Raw genomic sequence first — 18,323 nt, forward strand, 5'->3', positions numbered from 1 at the left:
AACAGATTGTGTGTGTGTGTGTGTGTGTGTGTGTGTGTGTGTGTGTGCGTGTTAGCTCATATCTCGAGCTGAATTGATGCAGACAATATACTGTGTAATTGAAGGCACTGATTCATTTGGAACGTGTGTAGAATCCTGATGCTTGATCCTAGTGTCAAGTGAAAACGCACACACAGAGACACACACACTCACACGTACAGCCAACAAGGCTTATGAACACACAATAACTATCCCTTCCTGAGTAAATGGCCAGCAGCCCTGCTAAATATACCAATTGATTAGTCCGTGCTGTTAATCAATGTTAGGGAAGGTTCGATCAAACTCCCACGTGTGCCTTCCTGAGAAAGCTTTTGATTTAGACCTCTGGACGGAGGTTTGGCTTTACACACAGATCATATTGTTGATTTCCCCCGATGAAGTCATGAAGCCCCACCTTAAATTACATTAACATGTACCTGTGTGATTTCTCAAACATTAAGCAGAGTTGTCCTGTGATCTCCTCTAAACGTCTTAAGGATCACAAAAGTAATGGAATTAACAGTTGGCCTGGTAAAGAAGTTTGCTGAAAGGTTGATTGTTTTTAGCTGACCTATTCTCAGTTTTGTGACATGTAACTGTCAGAATTGACCAATTTTGTGCGTGTGAGTTTGGGATTTTACTATACATACAAGCAGATATGCGTGTGCATGTGTGTGCGAGTGTTTGTCTCTCAGTGTATGTATACACATGGAGCAGATAGCTTACTAGCTCTTCACCCCTCCTGCAACCATGCTGTCTGCTGCAACCTTCTGCACACACACACTCACACACACACACACACACACACACACAAAACATCACAACTGTTAAATTGTACAATTCACTTGTTGTGAGAGCGCTTGTATATCCAGCTGTCTTTATAATGAATGGGACCTATTTGTTTGGAGTATCAATTATTATGGAAAACATTTAGACAACACCAAGCCTTTCATTAAGTTTGGGACAGAAATTTACATAGATTTAATTTTCTCACATTTTCGGGGGAAAATAGATTAATGACATCCAACATCTGCTGCTGTTTGTAGCAATGAACTTTCTGTCTCTCTCCTCTGCTTATCTCCCTTGGTGTCCAACATGTCTCCATGTTAAAGTGACAGCTCTTTAATTGAAGGAGCTGGGAAACATTTGCTCCTAACTTTTTTCTTATCGTCTTATCTATTGGCAGAAATAGAATGTAATATTATTAATTGTTTTCTTTTGTGTATAATAACCTCAGTTGGTTGCAATACTTACACACAGTACACACTGCCCCTTTAAGGGATCGTGTAACTTTGTAAACAACACAGACTTTGAAAAAGAGCTAAGAAATGTCATCGAGCTACAAAAGCAGTTAAGTGTTGTTTCATGTGTTCATCAAGTACCCGTTCTCCAACAAGCAGACGAAAGGCTTTACACACACACTTAATCATACGATACTGCCACTCTTGCTTGGCCAGGTCTTTCTACTGCTCTTGTTTAATATGCACTGCTCTTTTCTGTTTCCGGCCTGTCATCTCTTCCCTCTATAACACTCTTTCTGTCCTTGACCTCCACTGCCCCCCTTTATTCTCTCGATGTCAATCTTATCAAACCTTTTCCCCCACTTTTCTTCTTCCTTCACCATTGTCCTCATTCCTCTCTTCCTCCCATCCCATCTTTATCTGTCCTCTATCGTCCTCCCCACCAACCCTCTCCCTGTTAATCCCCCTCTTCTCTCCGTCTCCTTCTCTCCTATGTCTCTTGTCTCTCTCAGATGCAGGATGCTATGGGCTATGAGCTGCCATGGGTCTATTTTGTCTCTCTCGTCATCTTCGGCTCCTTTTTCGTTCTCAATCTCGTTCTGGGGGTGTTGAGCGGGTAAGAGGTTGTGCTGTTGTCATGTGTGTACAGATGTTTGTCTGTGTGTTGTTTGTGATGTGGCTGTACTGTACATAGTGTTTTTAGATGTAATAAATGACCATGCAACAAGACTCCCTGGACCAGACATCTAGAGTGCAACTTATGGTTGATTTTTAGGGAGTATAGTGGTACACAGAATAAATAAGAGGAGGGTGATACCAGCAGCCTTAGTCCACCAGTAAAAGTAGAGCTATACGTCTTCGTCGTCTACAGATGAGGAGACATGAACTTGGCGGTCACTGAACTGAGCAGAAGTCTCCCGCTCTCTCTCCTTTCTGTTCCACTGAATCAATCCTTTTTCACAAGCCTGAGAGAAACACACGAACGCACACATGCATACACGCTGAAGAAGCATCCGTTATGTTCATGTCAGTTGAACCTCAAGGGACCACATGCCGTCACAACCTGTCTGTGATGGACAGGTGGACACACGCATACACAAGTCATCCAGACTGGCTGGACTCTCTTCTTTTGTTTAATTACACAAACAAGCAGCTTTCTCATGTTTGTCCGTCTTTCTCATAGTCAAGTTAGGAGTTTTTGTTCAGTCCAGGTTCAGTTTTAAGAGACGCTCTTCCTCCTCCAAATACCCAACTGTATTTAATCTTGTGTGTATACATGTTTCTAGGTTTACATACGTGTTTGTCTCACGTGCAGATTAGCATGCATCTGCGTACATTGTTTGTGTATGTGCAGTGTGTGCATATTTGTGTAGAGGCACGTGGCGCGTGTGATTTCTGTGTGTTTGTTTGTTTGTTTTTTTTCAATAAATGCTGCTCCAGCAGGCAATCTAGGTGGTGCTTTACCCCGCTCTGCCAAGTCACGCTGTTTTAGTACAAGCACCACCCGGCCTGTAGGGACACACTGGGGTATTAATAATTCACCCCTCAGGTCAGCCGTGGAGGTGGAACCTAAAAAAAAAAACTTGCACAACAGGGAAAACACAAGAGGCAAAAAAGGTGATTTTAAGGACAGAGTGAAGTCTGAAAGAAACATGGCATTAAAGATGGAAATTATAGGATGGAAGGCTGCACTGAATAGAGAATATCATTTTTTGTAAGTGTTCATAAAAGCATTACACTTGCCAGAGAAAAATCATAGATCATCAGTGTTTTAAAATAATGTATGATCACTACAATGACAATAATAGTAATAATAAGTTACACCTACAACCATCAAACTAAGACTTAACTCTTCTGGCTTTTTATTATTAATGAGAGGGAGTATCATTGTTTTGAGGACAGTACTGATGTCCAATCCGTGGGAGTCTTGCTGCACGGTCTGTTAAAGATGCTAACTAAAATGTCTTCTCTCCACAGTGAAACGAGCTGCTTTGAGTGGAACTGAAGTCAATCAAACTGTTTTTAAACTTGCAACCTTCAATTCCAAGTTACACACATTCGGTTAGATACGTTGCCATGTGGCCCGATAAGTGACTCTGTCTAATACCATGAATGCACCGTAATCTCAGCAGGGATCTTGCAGAAGCAAACGACTCCATCTGTTGAGAACTTTCACTAAGGATCTAACCCCTTCCCTCTTCCCCTCCTCCCTTCTCTCCTAACATTCCTTACTGCTCCTTCCTACCTGTCCACTCAACCGATGTCCTCCACTTGCCTTCCTTTCCCTTCCTCCGATCTTTACTTTCCATCCACCTCCCACCTTCCTTCCCTCCATCCTTCCTGTCTCCTCTCCTTGGTCCCACTCCTCCATGCCTCCATCTCTCCACCTAGGTGAATGATGCAGTAGGGTACAAGTGGCCCTGGGTGTATTTTGTCACCTTAATCATCATCGGATCCTTCTTTGTGCTAAACTTGGTTCTGGGGGTATTGAGCGGGTAAGGGCAAGGTTAAAGGTCACTTGAGACTAACTTCTCTCTTTCTCCTTTATGCCTTCATTCTTAGAGAGCTTTGCTGTTTGTTTTTGTCTACTTTCTGCTTCTGATAGTAGATGGTGTTTAAGTTTAGCAAGTGTGTACAAATCATGGACAGGGATGTGTTTAAATATTACTGGTAGAGGTACCGTTTGAGGAGTAATACCAGCACATGTGGCACGAGGAAAATTGCAACCTGGCGGTGACAATCAAATTGTGGATACACAGATCTGAACTAATTTAACTGCACATACATTGTAAGTAGTTATCATTATTGATGACTGTAGTGAAATCGTACTTCAGCATCTGGCTCTAGGACACTTCAACAGGACATAATTGATGTTTGCCATAGAGACCTTTTATATATTCCCTCTCAAAGTGGTTATATCAAAGAAGTCACACTCTTCACAACGCTACAGTGTTACCTCCATAGAATAGCACTCTTACTATCATAAAGTGCTTAGGTCTCTGTGCTGCTGGGATGGCACAAAACACTGTCATCTCAATTTAAAGAAAGGAGAACCGTAAGCCAGCCGTATAAACTCAGGCTCCCAGTAAACACAGCCTAATATTACCAAATGACAGCTGTGCTTGTGAGCACTGTAAAGATATTGACAGCCTACTGCAGCTTGCAGTAGGCTTTCAGTTTTTAGGAACATATTCAAAAGTTAGGCTTGGCCTTGTCTTAAAGTTATATATTTTTGAAGTGCGGTTGTATGAGGTGCTTATCCACAGTCAGTGTGGTACACACAGTAGGTGGCGGTCGGTTCGCCCCTAGTTTAGAGTAACAGATGGAGTACCAGCACGGGAGCAAAGCAATTTTACTGCTGTGGACCGGGCGGGGTAGCAGCAAAAGATATTTTAGTCACCTTACTTTACCTACTTTAAAAACTGATGCTCTCTTCAAAATGTTGGTATTTTATTTAAAAGGATTCATTTGGATTCACCAAAGCGGGGGCGTGCCGACTGCCTTCTACTGTACACAATATAGACTAGATAAGCAATTCATCCAACCCCACTTCAAACAAATCCAAACTATCCTTTTAATGCTTATCATTATTATTGGCAACATCCATTAAAAATTTACCTTTGCAGTTAATTACAATTTTGAATATTTGTTGTATAAGAAATCACAACTAATGCGTGAAAACTTTCATGTCGGTTTATCCTCAACTTGTTTTGATGGTTTCTTCACAGGCCTCAGGTCATGAGGATCTTGGGTATGGAACAGGTTTAGGGGAGTGAAGTGTCTCACCCCTGACTGACTGACCCGAATCTGACTCTTGAAATCCACAGTGATGTGACAGCAGCATTGTGGGGAAAATAATAGAGGTCTATCTGGTCCAAACAGCTTGGGGGGGTTTGGCTGTCTGACTCTTTGTTTGAATTCTGAGTAATGATGCTGTCAGCACAGTACACGGCCTGACCTTTTACCAACTGCTTCCTCCATGGAGTGTGTGGGTCTCAGATTGACACACTAACTAATGGCTAAGCAGGAAGAAGGAGAGCGACGGGCGTTGAGACAGAAACATCGGGTGTGACCATGTTTGTCTGGACTTGAATGTAATCTGTAAATAAAAAGAATGGGGCTAGAGAGAAAGTGAAGTGGAAAAAGGAGAATCCAATGGTAATTTAGGACAGAAAAATGAGATGATGAGAATGGGAAAATTGAGAGTGATTCCTCTGAGTTTTGCAGTCACACACACATATTACACACTGGCAGACACGAACACAGATCAATAAGGATTGGGTCTCCTGCTAATGTTCTGACAAGCGAGGCAGTAGCAGTTTGTCCTAACGCTCATTGATCTGTCTTGTGTGAGTGTTTGTCAGCTGTCTGTAGGGGTGATCTTTACCATCATTCCTCTAAATTTCACACACACACACACAAACAATCCATGAACAGTCTCTCTCTTGTATTCTGTCCCAGACTATAGACGGACTGTGAAAATCAATGAAATTGGCACACGGCGATCTATAGAGTTTTCTTATGGATCCAGGTCTTGCTCTCCTGGGAGTTGGATTCAAATCGATGTAATAGTTGCATAATATCTGAATGAGAATATCAGATGAACCTTCGGATGAGTCTGAAACTTCCATTGCTGCAAAAAGTCTCAATTAACTGGACGCTGTTATTTGAAAGTATGAAGTTGCCAAGAGCAGGGGACTCGACTGACCACTGATATCCTTATTCAAAATATCCACCGCAGGGAGGCTCCAGCAAAGTTTACTTGTCAATAGACTGCAAATGGTCCCAAAGCCTCCCAGCTCCTCTCAGCTCTCATCCTAATGAATTATTTGGCTCCAACCTGACTTTAACCTTCCCCAAGTGCAGCGTTAAATCAACTGTCCCTTAATTCTTTCTTTTGTGCTGACACCTGGAAGTAATTTCACCGGGTTTCATCATAATGTTTCCATATTTCACACTCTCCTAACATTGATTTTAGTTGTCTTAAATCATTTTTGCTTCAGTTCCCTTTGTCCATATCACCTCCAAAATGCTGAGAAACTTGAAAAAGTAAAAAATAAAAAGCGCTCTATAATAAGTGACTATATATAGAGTGTTCTACATTTACACACATTGCAAAGTATATGAGAAGATAGCTCAGGCACAAAATAAAGCTCTCTCTTTAACTGCATATCTTCATTCATTCTGTGGCCAAAGCGTCTGGGTGGCGACAGAAAGAGTGAGATGGCAGACAAAAGGTGAGGAGCTCAGTGATGCAGGGCGACCTCGGTGCAGAGCCACTTCTCCTCCAATTTGACCAGAGCAAGCTGAGGTGGTACAGCTGGTGAGGGATGCCCTCACCCTCCCTCCCTCGGGGGTTGTACCAAGCACATTGCAGCTGGCAGGAGAGCCGGCGGTGGGACAGTAGAAACTACAACTCCCAGCAGGCTCGGGAGCACCTGAGGCGCTGTTTCCCCCTGGGACAGCAACAATTAGATGGCTAATCCGCATGAATTACAAAATAATCTGGACTACTATCACCTTCGGTCTATATATTATAGGCCAAAACACCATATAATGTAATTATTATTACGGTAAGAGTGTATGTACAGGTCCTCGAGCTGAAAGTTCACCAGCAGCTAACACTTAACCATTAAAGTTGTGACGTGGTCAGTCAGTAGGGGTGTCTCAATTCACCTTCCCACCAGTGCATCAGGCTTAATGATTATTATACAGCTACATCAATTCCAATTGATGTAGAACCAATTGCAGATTAGTAAATCTAATAAACAATAGTCAGGGTTAAACAGTGTATTGGAGATTTTATAAAATCCAATAATTGCCATTGCAGCTCATTTCACATTGTGTGTTGATATGACGGCTTATTGTGCATCATGGTTTATTGAAGTTACCATGTTAACCAACACATAAACAGAACTGTATGTATCTTTGGCCACATTTGATAGATTGAGATGTGAATCCGGCTCCAATGTGCTTTCATCTGTATTTGCATACTAACACCTTTTTCTCCTTGGCAGAGCTTCTCTCTCTTCACTTTACATTTGCTTTCTTTTTCTCTCTTTAGCAGGTTTTCCCTCCTTCCTGTCCTGAAGCACTGTACAATGTTCTATGTTGTATTGTCACATGATTAGTTTTGCAGCTCTTCAGTTTAGATTTTCAGATTCTTTTTCCCCCTCCCTGTTTCTGGTTTCTCTCTCCCCCCCCCCCCCCCCCTCCCCCTCCTCCCCATGGTCTACCTTCCATCCCTCCATCCTGCTCCCTTCTTCCCAGAGAGTTTTCCAAGGAGAGAGAGAAGGCCAAGGCACGTGGTGACTTCCAGAAACTCAGAGAAAAACAGCAACTGGAGGAGGACCTCAAGGTAGGCTGTTCTCTGTTCCTGAGGCCCCTTCTGAAAGAGGCTGTAGAATTCTTCACCACTTAAGATTCACTGTATATTACTGCCAGGCTTTCAAAAAAGGTGATTGACATTCAAGATGAATGTCAAAGAGAAGTCAAAAACACCTCCAGTTTAAGGCAGCAAGCATAGAAAGCAGAGCAGAGAGACTGAAGTTACATGTTTTACAAAAGAGGAAATCAAAGAGATAAGTATACGATTTTAAATAAGTAAGATGTTGTAGTTGCACCTACTGTATGTTCTTACATCATCTAAAGGTGTTTGATACAGGAAAATCAAGAAACGTAAACAATGCTGAAACCTTTCAATCATAAAATTCCCAATTTATGTCAGATGACTGCAGTTTTGTTTGATAAGAAGACTGCTTTCAATACTGCTGACCAATCAGTATTTTCTGTGTGTGTGTGAATACAGGGCTATTTAGACTGGATCACTCAGGCTGAAGACATTGACCCAGAGAATGAAGAGGAGGGCATGGACGATGATAAACCTAGAAACCGTGAGTATAGTGTGTGTGTGCGCGTGTGTGATTTATGAATTGTTGTTTGGTGGTATTGGCAGTTTTGGGTTGAGTAAGACTTTGTGTGAGACAGCACGGCTGGATTGATCCTGTTTACATACAGAATGTTTGCGTTAAATCTAAGGTTTGGTCTCCATCACATGGTAGTGGTTCATAGTCAGAGTGACTGACAGACTGAGAAGATGTTAATATTCTCTGCTTGCTTTGGCTGAGAACCCTCCTGAGGTTTAAAACCTGTTTAGATATTAGTGGAATGTGTCAGACTGCAGCTAATAGCCTCTGGGCACACACTCACATACACACAACAAACACACACACACACTTATGCAAACACACTCACATACACACACTGTAGGTATGCACCCTTAGGACTGTGTGTGCTTGTGCTCTGACAGAAATGTATACACACAAATGAACACCTTGTCTCTCTCCACAACACCTCCAGAGAGAGGCAGCCACAAATCCTCAGGACTGAGCTACATTTCCTGGGGAGGAAAGGTATAACTCTGGCCTCTTTGGACCTGGAGGTTTAGTCTTAGAGAAGATAGATAGAACTCCAGATAGGGATGGTGAGGAAGAGAGGCAGGAATTTGACAAAATACTTCAACGCACTATTATTTACTGTTTAGTATGTACAGTATGTACTGTGAACTATTGTGTCAGAGCTTGGAGCTCAGCTTCCTCACATTGATGATGAACGAATGGTGAGGACTAAAGATGCAGAGCTGTGGCTCATACTGAGAAACACTAATGACTGCCAAGGGAAGAGGAAAGAAATAATAAATGATGATCTAATCTGTCAGTGAAGCTCGAGGAATTACCACAACCCTATTTACATGAAAATAAGGCACGGTACTCCTGTGGCTAATCTAAAACGAATCTCCTTGTTATCACCTGTTATCACTGCCCCGGGCCAATCAGTGGCAAAAACACAGCAGCAGTGGCTTGCATATGTTAACAAACAAACAAATACAGAATGTGGCCCCCCAATTGGGCCAATTTTGTGAAATGTCACATCACAATATTTAGATGCTTTGTTTCTTGATTTCGTACTGTATCACTTAAATGATGTGCAATGTTCAGACAAGCCCGAGTTAGACAAGACAGACTGTGTGAGCGCTTGATCCAGTCGAGTCCAATATAAGTCTATACTTAAAACATATACAATAAAACAGATTTGCTTCAGAAAAAAACTATTTACCTATAAAGAGTCAAGCTGTGGATATCAGTCAGGTGCAAGATTCAGTCCATTACTTTTATTAAATGATATAACTTCGGCCAAAATGATTGATGTATGAACAGAAGTTCTCCGTCAGAGAGATCAATCATCCCCCTCGTTTGTGTAGGTGGAAAATCATGTCACTGGCCAACTCAACTCAGCCATATTGTTCTGTCGCCCTCTCTCCTCGATGGATGGATTCTCCTCTGGGAAGATGAATGAGGGCAGTTTGTCCCTGCTGCACCAGACATTTTGCATAGACAGCACACACACACACACACACGCGCACACACACGCATGTCCTAAGAATGGACAGGACACTTAGAGAATAAAAGAAAGGATAGGAGAGAGACAGATGGAAGGGAAAATAGATGCAGAGGGATAAAAGAGGGATAGAAATATATAGAGAGAAGGTGTGTGTGTGACAGGGAGGGTATCTGGGACAGAGAACATCTTGAACAAGTCATACTAATGACCACACACACATACAGAGACCTCACACACCCTTGTCTATCTATAATCCCATCTTTACATGAACAGCTACAGGGGAATCACATTGTTGTATGATGGGAATAGTGTGTTCATAGAGGTATACAGATATTTATAGTATGTGTGTGGTTGTTATTCGTGAGAGTAGATGTCTTTCACCATATTGATTGTTTTTTTGTGTGTGTGTGGGGGGGTGATCAGAGAACACCTCACAACTCCCCAAGAGAGCCTGAAGGATGTGAAGTCTTCACTAAGTTATAAAACATATTTCAATGAACACCACTTACATAAGTAAAGCTTATACGATGCTTGAAGTGATCAGTGATTGGTTAATTGATATGGATAACTGTATGATTATCTGTATGACTGTGTCTTTGCATATATGCTGGTGTACTAGATGTTTGCTAGATTTCAGGCTTCACGTGCGGTTTTATTTCTGCTACTGTCTTAATTGACTCACTCAAAAGAATATCGCTAGTACTCTCGCTTTGACAATCGTATGCGAATCACTGGAAAAATGTGCAGAACCCAACAATAGACCTCCAGTATATGGAGGAGCACGCTGACGGCTGTACAGGCTACGACGCAAACAGTGTGAGAGGAAGGGGTGAAGTGGACTGAAAACAATAGCTTTTGTGTTTGCCAAGCGGACGGACAAAAGGATGGACGAATGTATTGTTATGTGTAGTGCTCAGTGAAAACAACCCAACAACCTGCTATTGAATGTTCACTTCCTCCACTCTCTAGACTATGAATCCTCCCAATGAATTAATCCTGCTCTGTACCTTCTTTTTACCGAAGAGAATGAGAAGGTTTTAGTTCAAACACGATGGAAAAGTCTGGCAATGAAACGGAGACTGAAAGTCTAAATGGTACAAGAGAGAAACAGGCAGTCATGTCTTCTTGCCAGTTATGCTGGTAATACATCTCGAATTACAGTAATAGCTCGAGTCATGCACTGAAGTGTGACTGTAAAGAGAGAATGTCATTTTTGCCGAAGCAATCATGTTTCTTTGCAACAGGTTGTGTATGTCAGCAGCGCCGGAACGAGCGCACGTGATTATTTGTGTTCGAATACACCGTTTGTGTGCATTTCCACGTTAGTGCTGTCTGTGAGTGCCTATTTGTGTGTATCCATGCGTGTGTGCCTGTCTGTGTTGCTGAGCCGTGCTCTCTATCCCCAGGTAAGAGCCAGCGTTTTCAGTCCCTGCGTGGAGCCGTGAAGAAAAATGCGGCTTTCCTTCGTAAGGCGTGTGCGTCTGTCTGCATGGTCCAACACTAGTTAAAGATTTACTGGAAACGTGATTTCTAGACATGCAAGTGAACTGCACCTCCTCTCCTCTCTCCCTGTCCTCTCCCCCTCTCCTCTCCTCCTGCTTTGTAGGAAGCACCTTATTTCCAGTGGCTGCCTCTCAACACTTTAAAGACCCTTCTGTACACCTTCCACTGAACAGTAATCTCCAGGCCATATACACATTAATATTATCTGGAGACAATATTGTGTGTCACCTTGACCGTGTTTCACGCTGTTTAAACTGTGTGTAATCTAAAAGACGAGAACCAGTGGATAAGCACAGGAGGAGAAAACATCCTTTCTGTATTGAGATGCAGCCACACTTTTTCCTTAATAGGTTCGTAGGAAAGGAAACCGTTCGCATCTGCCTGACTTTTCTGAAAAAATCCCCAAGAGGACAATGTCATCACAGAAAACAATTAAAGTGCGGTTTACACACTGCGCATGACAACTAAAAACATTCATAATATTTGTGATGTCACAGTCCTCTCTTTGTTGTTTCAGATTCCTTTCCCTAAAAATCCCCCTGCACTGTTGCTAGCCACGCTAGCTCTGAAAATAAAAGATAACAGAGAAATAGCGGGGGAAAAATTGAATTTTAGCCTTTTTTATAAGTTTCTCCCAGCACTTGTCATATTGTTGAGTAGACATGTAAGAGACTTCTTTTTACTGACATCAGTGTTGAGTGCTTACATGCTAACAAGCCGCTTAAGGGTTATTTATAATCCCTAATGACAATTGCCTAGTGAGGAAAAAAGAGAGACTAAAATTCAAAATACTACAGTATTGTATTACATTTCAACTGCATGAAAACCTCATGTTCTGAATACTTTGTCTAGGATTTGAACTGTGAATTCACAGTCACTTTAGGGCAGTTTGGTACTGGAACATTTGGAATGCTTGAAATATCTGTAAATGGCCAATGGAGATGATGGCATGGACAATTAATATCTGACTTATGCCTTTTTTCAGTATGTTGACATGAGCACACACACACACACACACGTTTTTTCCCAAGACTATTGTACTGACTACTTTTGTCATCATTCAGTTCAGTACATTATGGTGTTTGGTTATTTTCAGTGCTGTTATTTAATATTTTAACTCATTCACACATGCCAACATTGCTAAGAATGAATGAATCCCTCGGTTGAGTTGGAAAAAGTGTGACCCTTGCCTGTATTCCTCATTCCCTCCCTCCTTCCATGTCTCTCCCTCTCATGCTGCTCGTTCCTCCCTTCACTTGTCCGTGTCTCAAGTCTTTTGGGTTTACTCTAACAATAGGTTTTTAAACTAGTTCAGAGCTCCATTGAGGAGAAGGCACTAGGCTGGTTTTATATTTGAAAAGGCTTTAGCCTCGGGAGAGACTGGAGGGCCCCGAGTGCTTTTAACTAAGTAGCGTAGCAGCAGGTGTTATGTGTCGAGGTTGAGGAACATACAGCGTGTTCGCAGCAGAGGCCTTAATGTTCAGGGAGACCATCCTGATCTCTGCAGCACAGACTTCATCCATCACCAAGCATGTGGCAAGGCACACTGTTCACTCACTGTAGCTTACTTTTATGTATTATGTGAGCTAAGTGCTTACAAACCCGCTCTTTAAATAAAACACAGCAACAACAAAAAACAGATATAAATATACATGTACAGGTTCTTAAACCTATGAATGCTGCAAATGTTATTTACTCATATGTATTTAATCAATGATAAGAAAAAAACATCCTTTGTTAATCTGCCCTGGTAGGCCCACAACAAGATAGCTGTGCTTTATTGTCATTGTCAAAACCTTTTTTCCTTGTTTTTATTAGGACACTCAGGACTTGAGTATGATGATTGTCTTGATGACTGCCGCCAGCTTTCTTTTCTTTGCTTAACTTTATTGCCTATTTGTTTGGCACTGCGTAATTCACTCATCTTTATTCATGGTCATATTATTCTTTTTTTATGTGGAACTTAATCTTATTAGAAAATCTGCATGGAGCACCATTAATATTCTCATTAGGAATGCAGGAGGGCCAATGTCAGGGCGGAAAATTGTTATTGGAAAGCGATTTATAATACTGGAGCTGAGATAATAAAGCACAGTTACAAGATGAGCTCTGTATTTTTGAGGTACTAAAATCAAGATTGTGATTTTCCGTTTTTTTTAAAATGCCCTCTCATCTTAAGTGCCCATCATGTCCCTTGGTTTCATGCTGAGTCGTTCTGCAAGAGTAGGTTTTGCTTTATTTAACGCTAGATATTTTACTGTAATACCAGATGCATTGAGATTCATATCAGTGTCTGACTCAGGTACCCAGAGGGTGTTACAATAAGTGTTTGAGGTGACAGTGAAAGAGCTGCAGCTCATTCCCGCAGGCAGCCAAAGACTGACAGAAGCAATAAAAAGCAATGTATCACAGCCATCCCCACATTCATCCCATTTTTGTTCCTCTCCTTCCATCCATACCTCCCTCGATGCTCCCGTCACCCCCTCCCCTACTCAACATTCTCCCTCTTTTTCCTCTTTAACACTTTTCCATCCTTAACAGCCCATTTATGTTACTCCTGTCCTTCCTCAACAGCCGTCTCTGCCTCCACCTTCCCAGCATCCTTCCGTCTTTACCCACCACTACAATTAAAATAAGGACAGAGCGACACATTTGCAGTCTCCTTGTGGCTTTATAAACAAAGACAGATTGGGCTCTGTGAGCTTCCTACCTGTTTATACAACTGCAAAAAAAGATTAAGTTAATTAACTAATTTTCAGATGTTTGCGTTGACATAAATCCCGCCAAAGCTCTCACAGCGTGGTTAAAGTTTAGAAGCCTGAATAAAATGCATTACAGTTCTTTTTTTTTTTTTTTCAAAACTTGGCTACAATTAAGCTCAAACATCCCCCACAAGGTTTGCAGACCAAAGACCAAAATCTCCACCATGTTTTTTCTTTCAATCTCCTTGAGCTATGAAATCACAAAAGGGTTTTGTTCAGATTTAGTTCACCCGGAATTAAGCAAGCCTTCAGCTTAGAAGTGAAAGTCCTTCCTAATAGCTGTTGCAGGGCTTGTGTCCCAGCACGCCTAACTGGTAAATATTGCTGGTATGGAAACTAAGCGTGTAATTAGTTTAGGCAATCAGTGCAGATATACTGTATAGATTTATAAAAGATTGCTTTATAGTCTTATAGAAATCAGATGAGTTGATTAACAGTGTTTGACCCAGAATCGAGTGCAGCCCTCAGTATCTACCTGTAAAAGTCTTGATGTACTTTGTAGCTGTTAAGTGTGTGTGTGTGTGTGTGTGTGTGTGTGTGCGTGTACTAATTCATTTGTAAAGTTGACGGACATTTCGGGGTCCACAATGATTTCAGCTCAAGGTTTACAGCATTACAGTAAAAAAACGGCGCGAGATTGATTGTACAGCCCTTTTGACCTGGCCTGTTAATTCAGCGTTGTCTCTCTCTCTCTCTCTTTTTTTCTGTCTTTCGTTCTATATCTGTCACCTCTTTTTCTCGGGCTCCTTTCCATCCCTCAGTGAGCATGCCAGCGAGTGAGAATGAATCAGTCAACACAGACAACGCCCCCGGGGGAGACGTGGAGGGGGAGACCTGCTGTACCCGGCTAGCGTAAGTACCTCACCCTCTCTCATACACACCTCTTCTCATCCTTCTATCGCTCAGCTATCTCTCTCTCACTCGGTCACCTTCTGTCAATCTCAAGGATGAACTCTATCAAGCATCTTTCCTGTGTTAGCGCTTGAACGTTTGCCATGGTACAAGTGACTCTGCCTTTCAGTGATCTCACAAAGCCAGACCTCTGTCTCGTCAAGCTCACTGGTTAGAGGAGAGCAGAGCGACGGTGGGTTGTCATCATACTCTAAACAGAAAAACTTGACAGGGAGAACCATAACCATGGTGGATCTGAGGAGGCAGCTAAACCGAGTTGCTGTTTCCGGAGGTCTTTTTTTTTTTTCACAGCTAATGAAATTACTCCTTTCCCCCCAAAAAAATCTGTGACCTTGATGAAACGGAGGTCGGGCTAAGAGGAATTAATCCCACACTAAACCGCCGTGCCTTATTCTTTTTTCTAGTACACTACAACTTAACAACACCATTGCAGTCTGACGTTGGTTCTAGTTGCTAGGTCTTTTTTTTTCATTGCTGAAAATTTGAATGTTTTTAATCTTGCTTTTGGGCACATTTTTAATATTAAAATATGAATATGTCATACAAAAAAAGTATATTTTGTACAGTACACTGTGTATTTTTAAGTTTTTCCAGTTGGATTATGAAAAGGTTTCATACATCAAAGCGTCACAGAATTTTAACTTTTCTTTTAAAGTACTCGTTACAGAATATCTCTGAGACGTTCTTTTACTGAAGGCATTATGTACATTCATTAACAGAAGAAGAAATGAGAGAAGATGTCAAAGTGTCTGTTGATTCATGTGGTACAAAGAAAGTTTGACCTTCGTTTGGACTACACAAAACGTAGAGAAGCAGAAGATCTCTCGTGTCTCATCTAATCCATGTATATTCTCCTTTTCTTCTCTCCGTCTGTTTCTGCTCTTTCTCTCTCCCCTTTGTGTGTTTGTTAGTAAAGTGCTTTCCTCCTCCCCTGTGGGAGCTCACGAACAGCTGACTCACTTGCACCTGCTCCCCCCCCCCTCTCCTTTCATTTTTTACATTATTCAAACAAGTGCATCGCTTTCTTTCTTTAGACAGAAGGCCGCGCAGGAGCCGTGACCCCAGCGGGCCCACTTCAGCACACACGAGCAAACACACCTACATACAGAACGGTGCATCGCGGTGCACGCAGCAGAATAGAGTAGAACTGAATAGAGACAGTTACTGTGCTGTGTGAAATCAAGAATGCTGTTGACCAGAGACACAGTAGAGCCAGTGGGTACACTTCGACGGCACACTGTTGTTCATCTGTACTCTTGCTGTCCATCTGTTACTTTTGTCTTTGTTATGTTGTTTGTGTTTATTTGTCCCATCAGACCAAGACAACTCCAAACATAAAAAAGACAAATAGAAGCTATAGTGAAACCAGCAAATTAGTAATTTGTATCATTAATTTAAAGCATATGTTGCGCCATGTTGTAAATCGTTTTGTCTATAAAATGACAGTGAAAAATTATAATTTCCCAGAAGCTTAGTCGACATCTTCAAATGTTTTTTTTTGTCCAATCAACATTCCAAACCCCAAAAATATGCATTAATAATGATAATGTAGGTCTACACTCAGCATCGATCTCCTTTTTTATGAACCACAATAGAGCTTCAGAGTTTGCACCTGCAATAGTCTGACTTAAATAAGTTGCTTTCACAGACCGTCCTAAACCGAACGAATAGTGAACCTTGCCAAGAAATACGAGCCCTCATCCTTCCTCTGTGAGACTGCAACAAGTCTGTCTCGGGGCATGTGCTCACACTATTAGGAGATAAATCTGGAGACGTTCAGTGTGTGTCAGATCTTCTCCACATTGCTATGGAGACAGACCTCGGGGTAGGAGCTACTTCGACGCCCGCTGATCTCCATAATCGAGACGGACACATAGAGAGAAGAGACGCGTGTGCTGTCAGCCTCCATATCCATCCAGTCAGTCATTCTATTCTATCGTGGAGTCAGTCAGTGAGTCATTTCATTGCTTCAGTCAGTCAGCGGGTCATCTGCTTTTACAAACAACATCGGTGCACAGTTGCTCACAACAAGTCCCTTAAAGCTCATTACAGTATGTGATAGTACTGAGTTCTCTTTTGATTCATTGAACAACCTTTGGCTGAGAGAAGAGCGTCAGCCTATAATGTTGCCCCGTGGTCAGATCAGGTTACTCAAACATTACAGCAGATATGTGTCAAATTTCCACCGTGGGAATTTCTGTCCTGTTCTCTTCTCTCTTCTCCTCTTCTCTTCTTCTCTTCTGTTCTCTCCTCTCCTCTCCTCTTCTCTTCTCTTCTCTTCTCTTCTCTCCTCTCAGAGACAATGTCTTCCATAATCTCTTGTCCTCAGTACTTTATGTATGTGCCTTTTGCTGTTACAGTGGTGAACAATCAACAGACATTTTTCTATTTATGCATTGTGTTTTTTCACACCAGGACTGATTGGAGGAAATCCAAACTTGTAGCATATTTTTTTCTTTTGACTGGATTCCACTGTATGTATGTATACGTTCTTGGGGTGATTTGCTCAAAAGGAAAGTGGGTGAATTACTGATGTTCATTCAGTTCTGCAGAAAAAATACAAGACTGTCAGCTTTGATGCTTAATTCGTGTAGTTCCCCTCCACCTCTGAACTATTGTTTGAAATTTGTTTGGTGATGTAAAGTAACTGCATTTAGAAAAAGGCAGGACATTCTGGACCCACACTAAGTTGTTGAAGCAACATATTTGCTCAGGCAAATATCACTTTCAAATCACCCCTTTCATGTTGTCTACCTGTCTGTGTGTGTTATGTGTGTGTGTGTGTATAATCCATTCTGTTTTCTGTGTTCCAGAAATAGGATCTCCAAATCCAAGTTCAGGTTAGTACATGTTATCATAGTCTTTCAATTCACCTGCTCTAATGTCTCTACTGCTGTGGTCGCTGGATGTGTGTGTGTGTGTGTGTGTGTGTGTGTGTGTGAGTGTGTGTGTGTGTGTGTGTGTGCAAAAGAAACACAGACAAACTGACAGAGAGAGAGAGATAGAGAGAGCTTTGCTCTGTAAAGGAATAGTTCTACTTTTAGAAAATAGTTTCTTTCTTGCAAAGAGTTAGACGAGAAGATAAATACTACTCTCATGTCTGTATGGTAAATACCAATCTACAGCCAGTTAGCTTAGCTTACTGGAAGCGGGGGTAAACAGCTAGCCTGGCTAAGTTAACAAGACCAGCCTACCAGCACTGCTAAAGTTCACTAATTAACATGATTTATCTCCTTTTGTTTAATCCGTACAAATAAAACGCTTAAAAATGTCAAGTTATGGTTCAAGGGAGGTTATTGGCAAGGCTATTTCTTGGCTGGGCACCTTAACAATTTTGTTTACCTTTGGACAGAGCCAGGTTGGCTTTGTCCACCTTTTTTCCACTCTAAGCTAAGCTAACTGGGTGCTGGCTGTAGCTTCATATATAACAGGCAGATATAAGAGTGGATTTAATCTTCTCATCTAACTCTCTGCATGAAAGCAAAAT

General features: G+C 41.7%; 1 protein-coding gene across 6 annotated transcripts in view; it reads left to right on the plus strand.

Moving 5' to 3' along the window:
- Positions 1-18,323, plus strand: part of cacna1c (calcium channel, voltage-dependent, L type, alpha 1C subunit) — a 170,093-nt gene that overhangs the window by 104,637 nt on the left and 47,133 nt on the right. For 3 of the 6 annotated variants that reach the window (XM_031859298.1, XM_031859302.1, XM_031859300.1), the window contains exons 8-13: positions 1,772-1,875; positions 7,530-7,617; positions 8,068-8,152; positions 11,066-11,125; positions 14,686-14,776; positions 17,650-17,676. In XM_031859298.1, the coding sequence (XP_031715158.1) occupies positions 1,772-1,875; positions 7,530-7,617; positions 8,068-8,152; positions 11,066-11,125; positions 14,686-14,776; positions 17,650-17,676 (455 nt within the window). Of the gene's footprint in view, positions 1-1,771; positions 1,876-3,650; positions 3,755-7,529; positions 7,618-8,067; positions 8,153-11,065; positions 11,126-14,685; positions 14,777-17,649; positions 17,677-18,323 lie in introns of all 6 variants that reach the window. The other 3 variants (XM_031859304.1, XM_031859301.1, XM_031859303.1) reach the window with 2 other exon arrangements.

Source organism: Anarrhichthys ocellatus, unplaced genomic scaffold (genome assembly GCF_004355925.1).
Source record: "Anarrhichthys ocellatus isolate YVR2014 unplaced genomic scaffold, GSC_Weel_1.0 scaffold21, whole genome shotgun sequence".
In the NCBI taxonomy this organism is placed as follows: Eukaryota; Metazoa; Chordata; class Actinopteri; order Perciformes; family Anarhichadidae; genus Anarrhichthys; species Anarrhichthys ocellatus.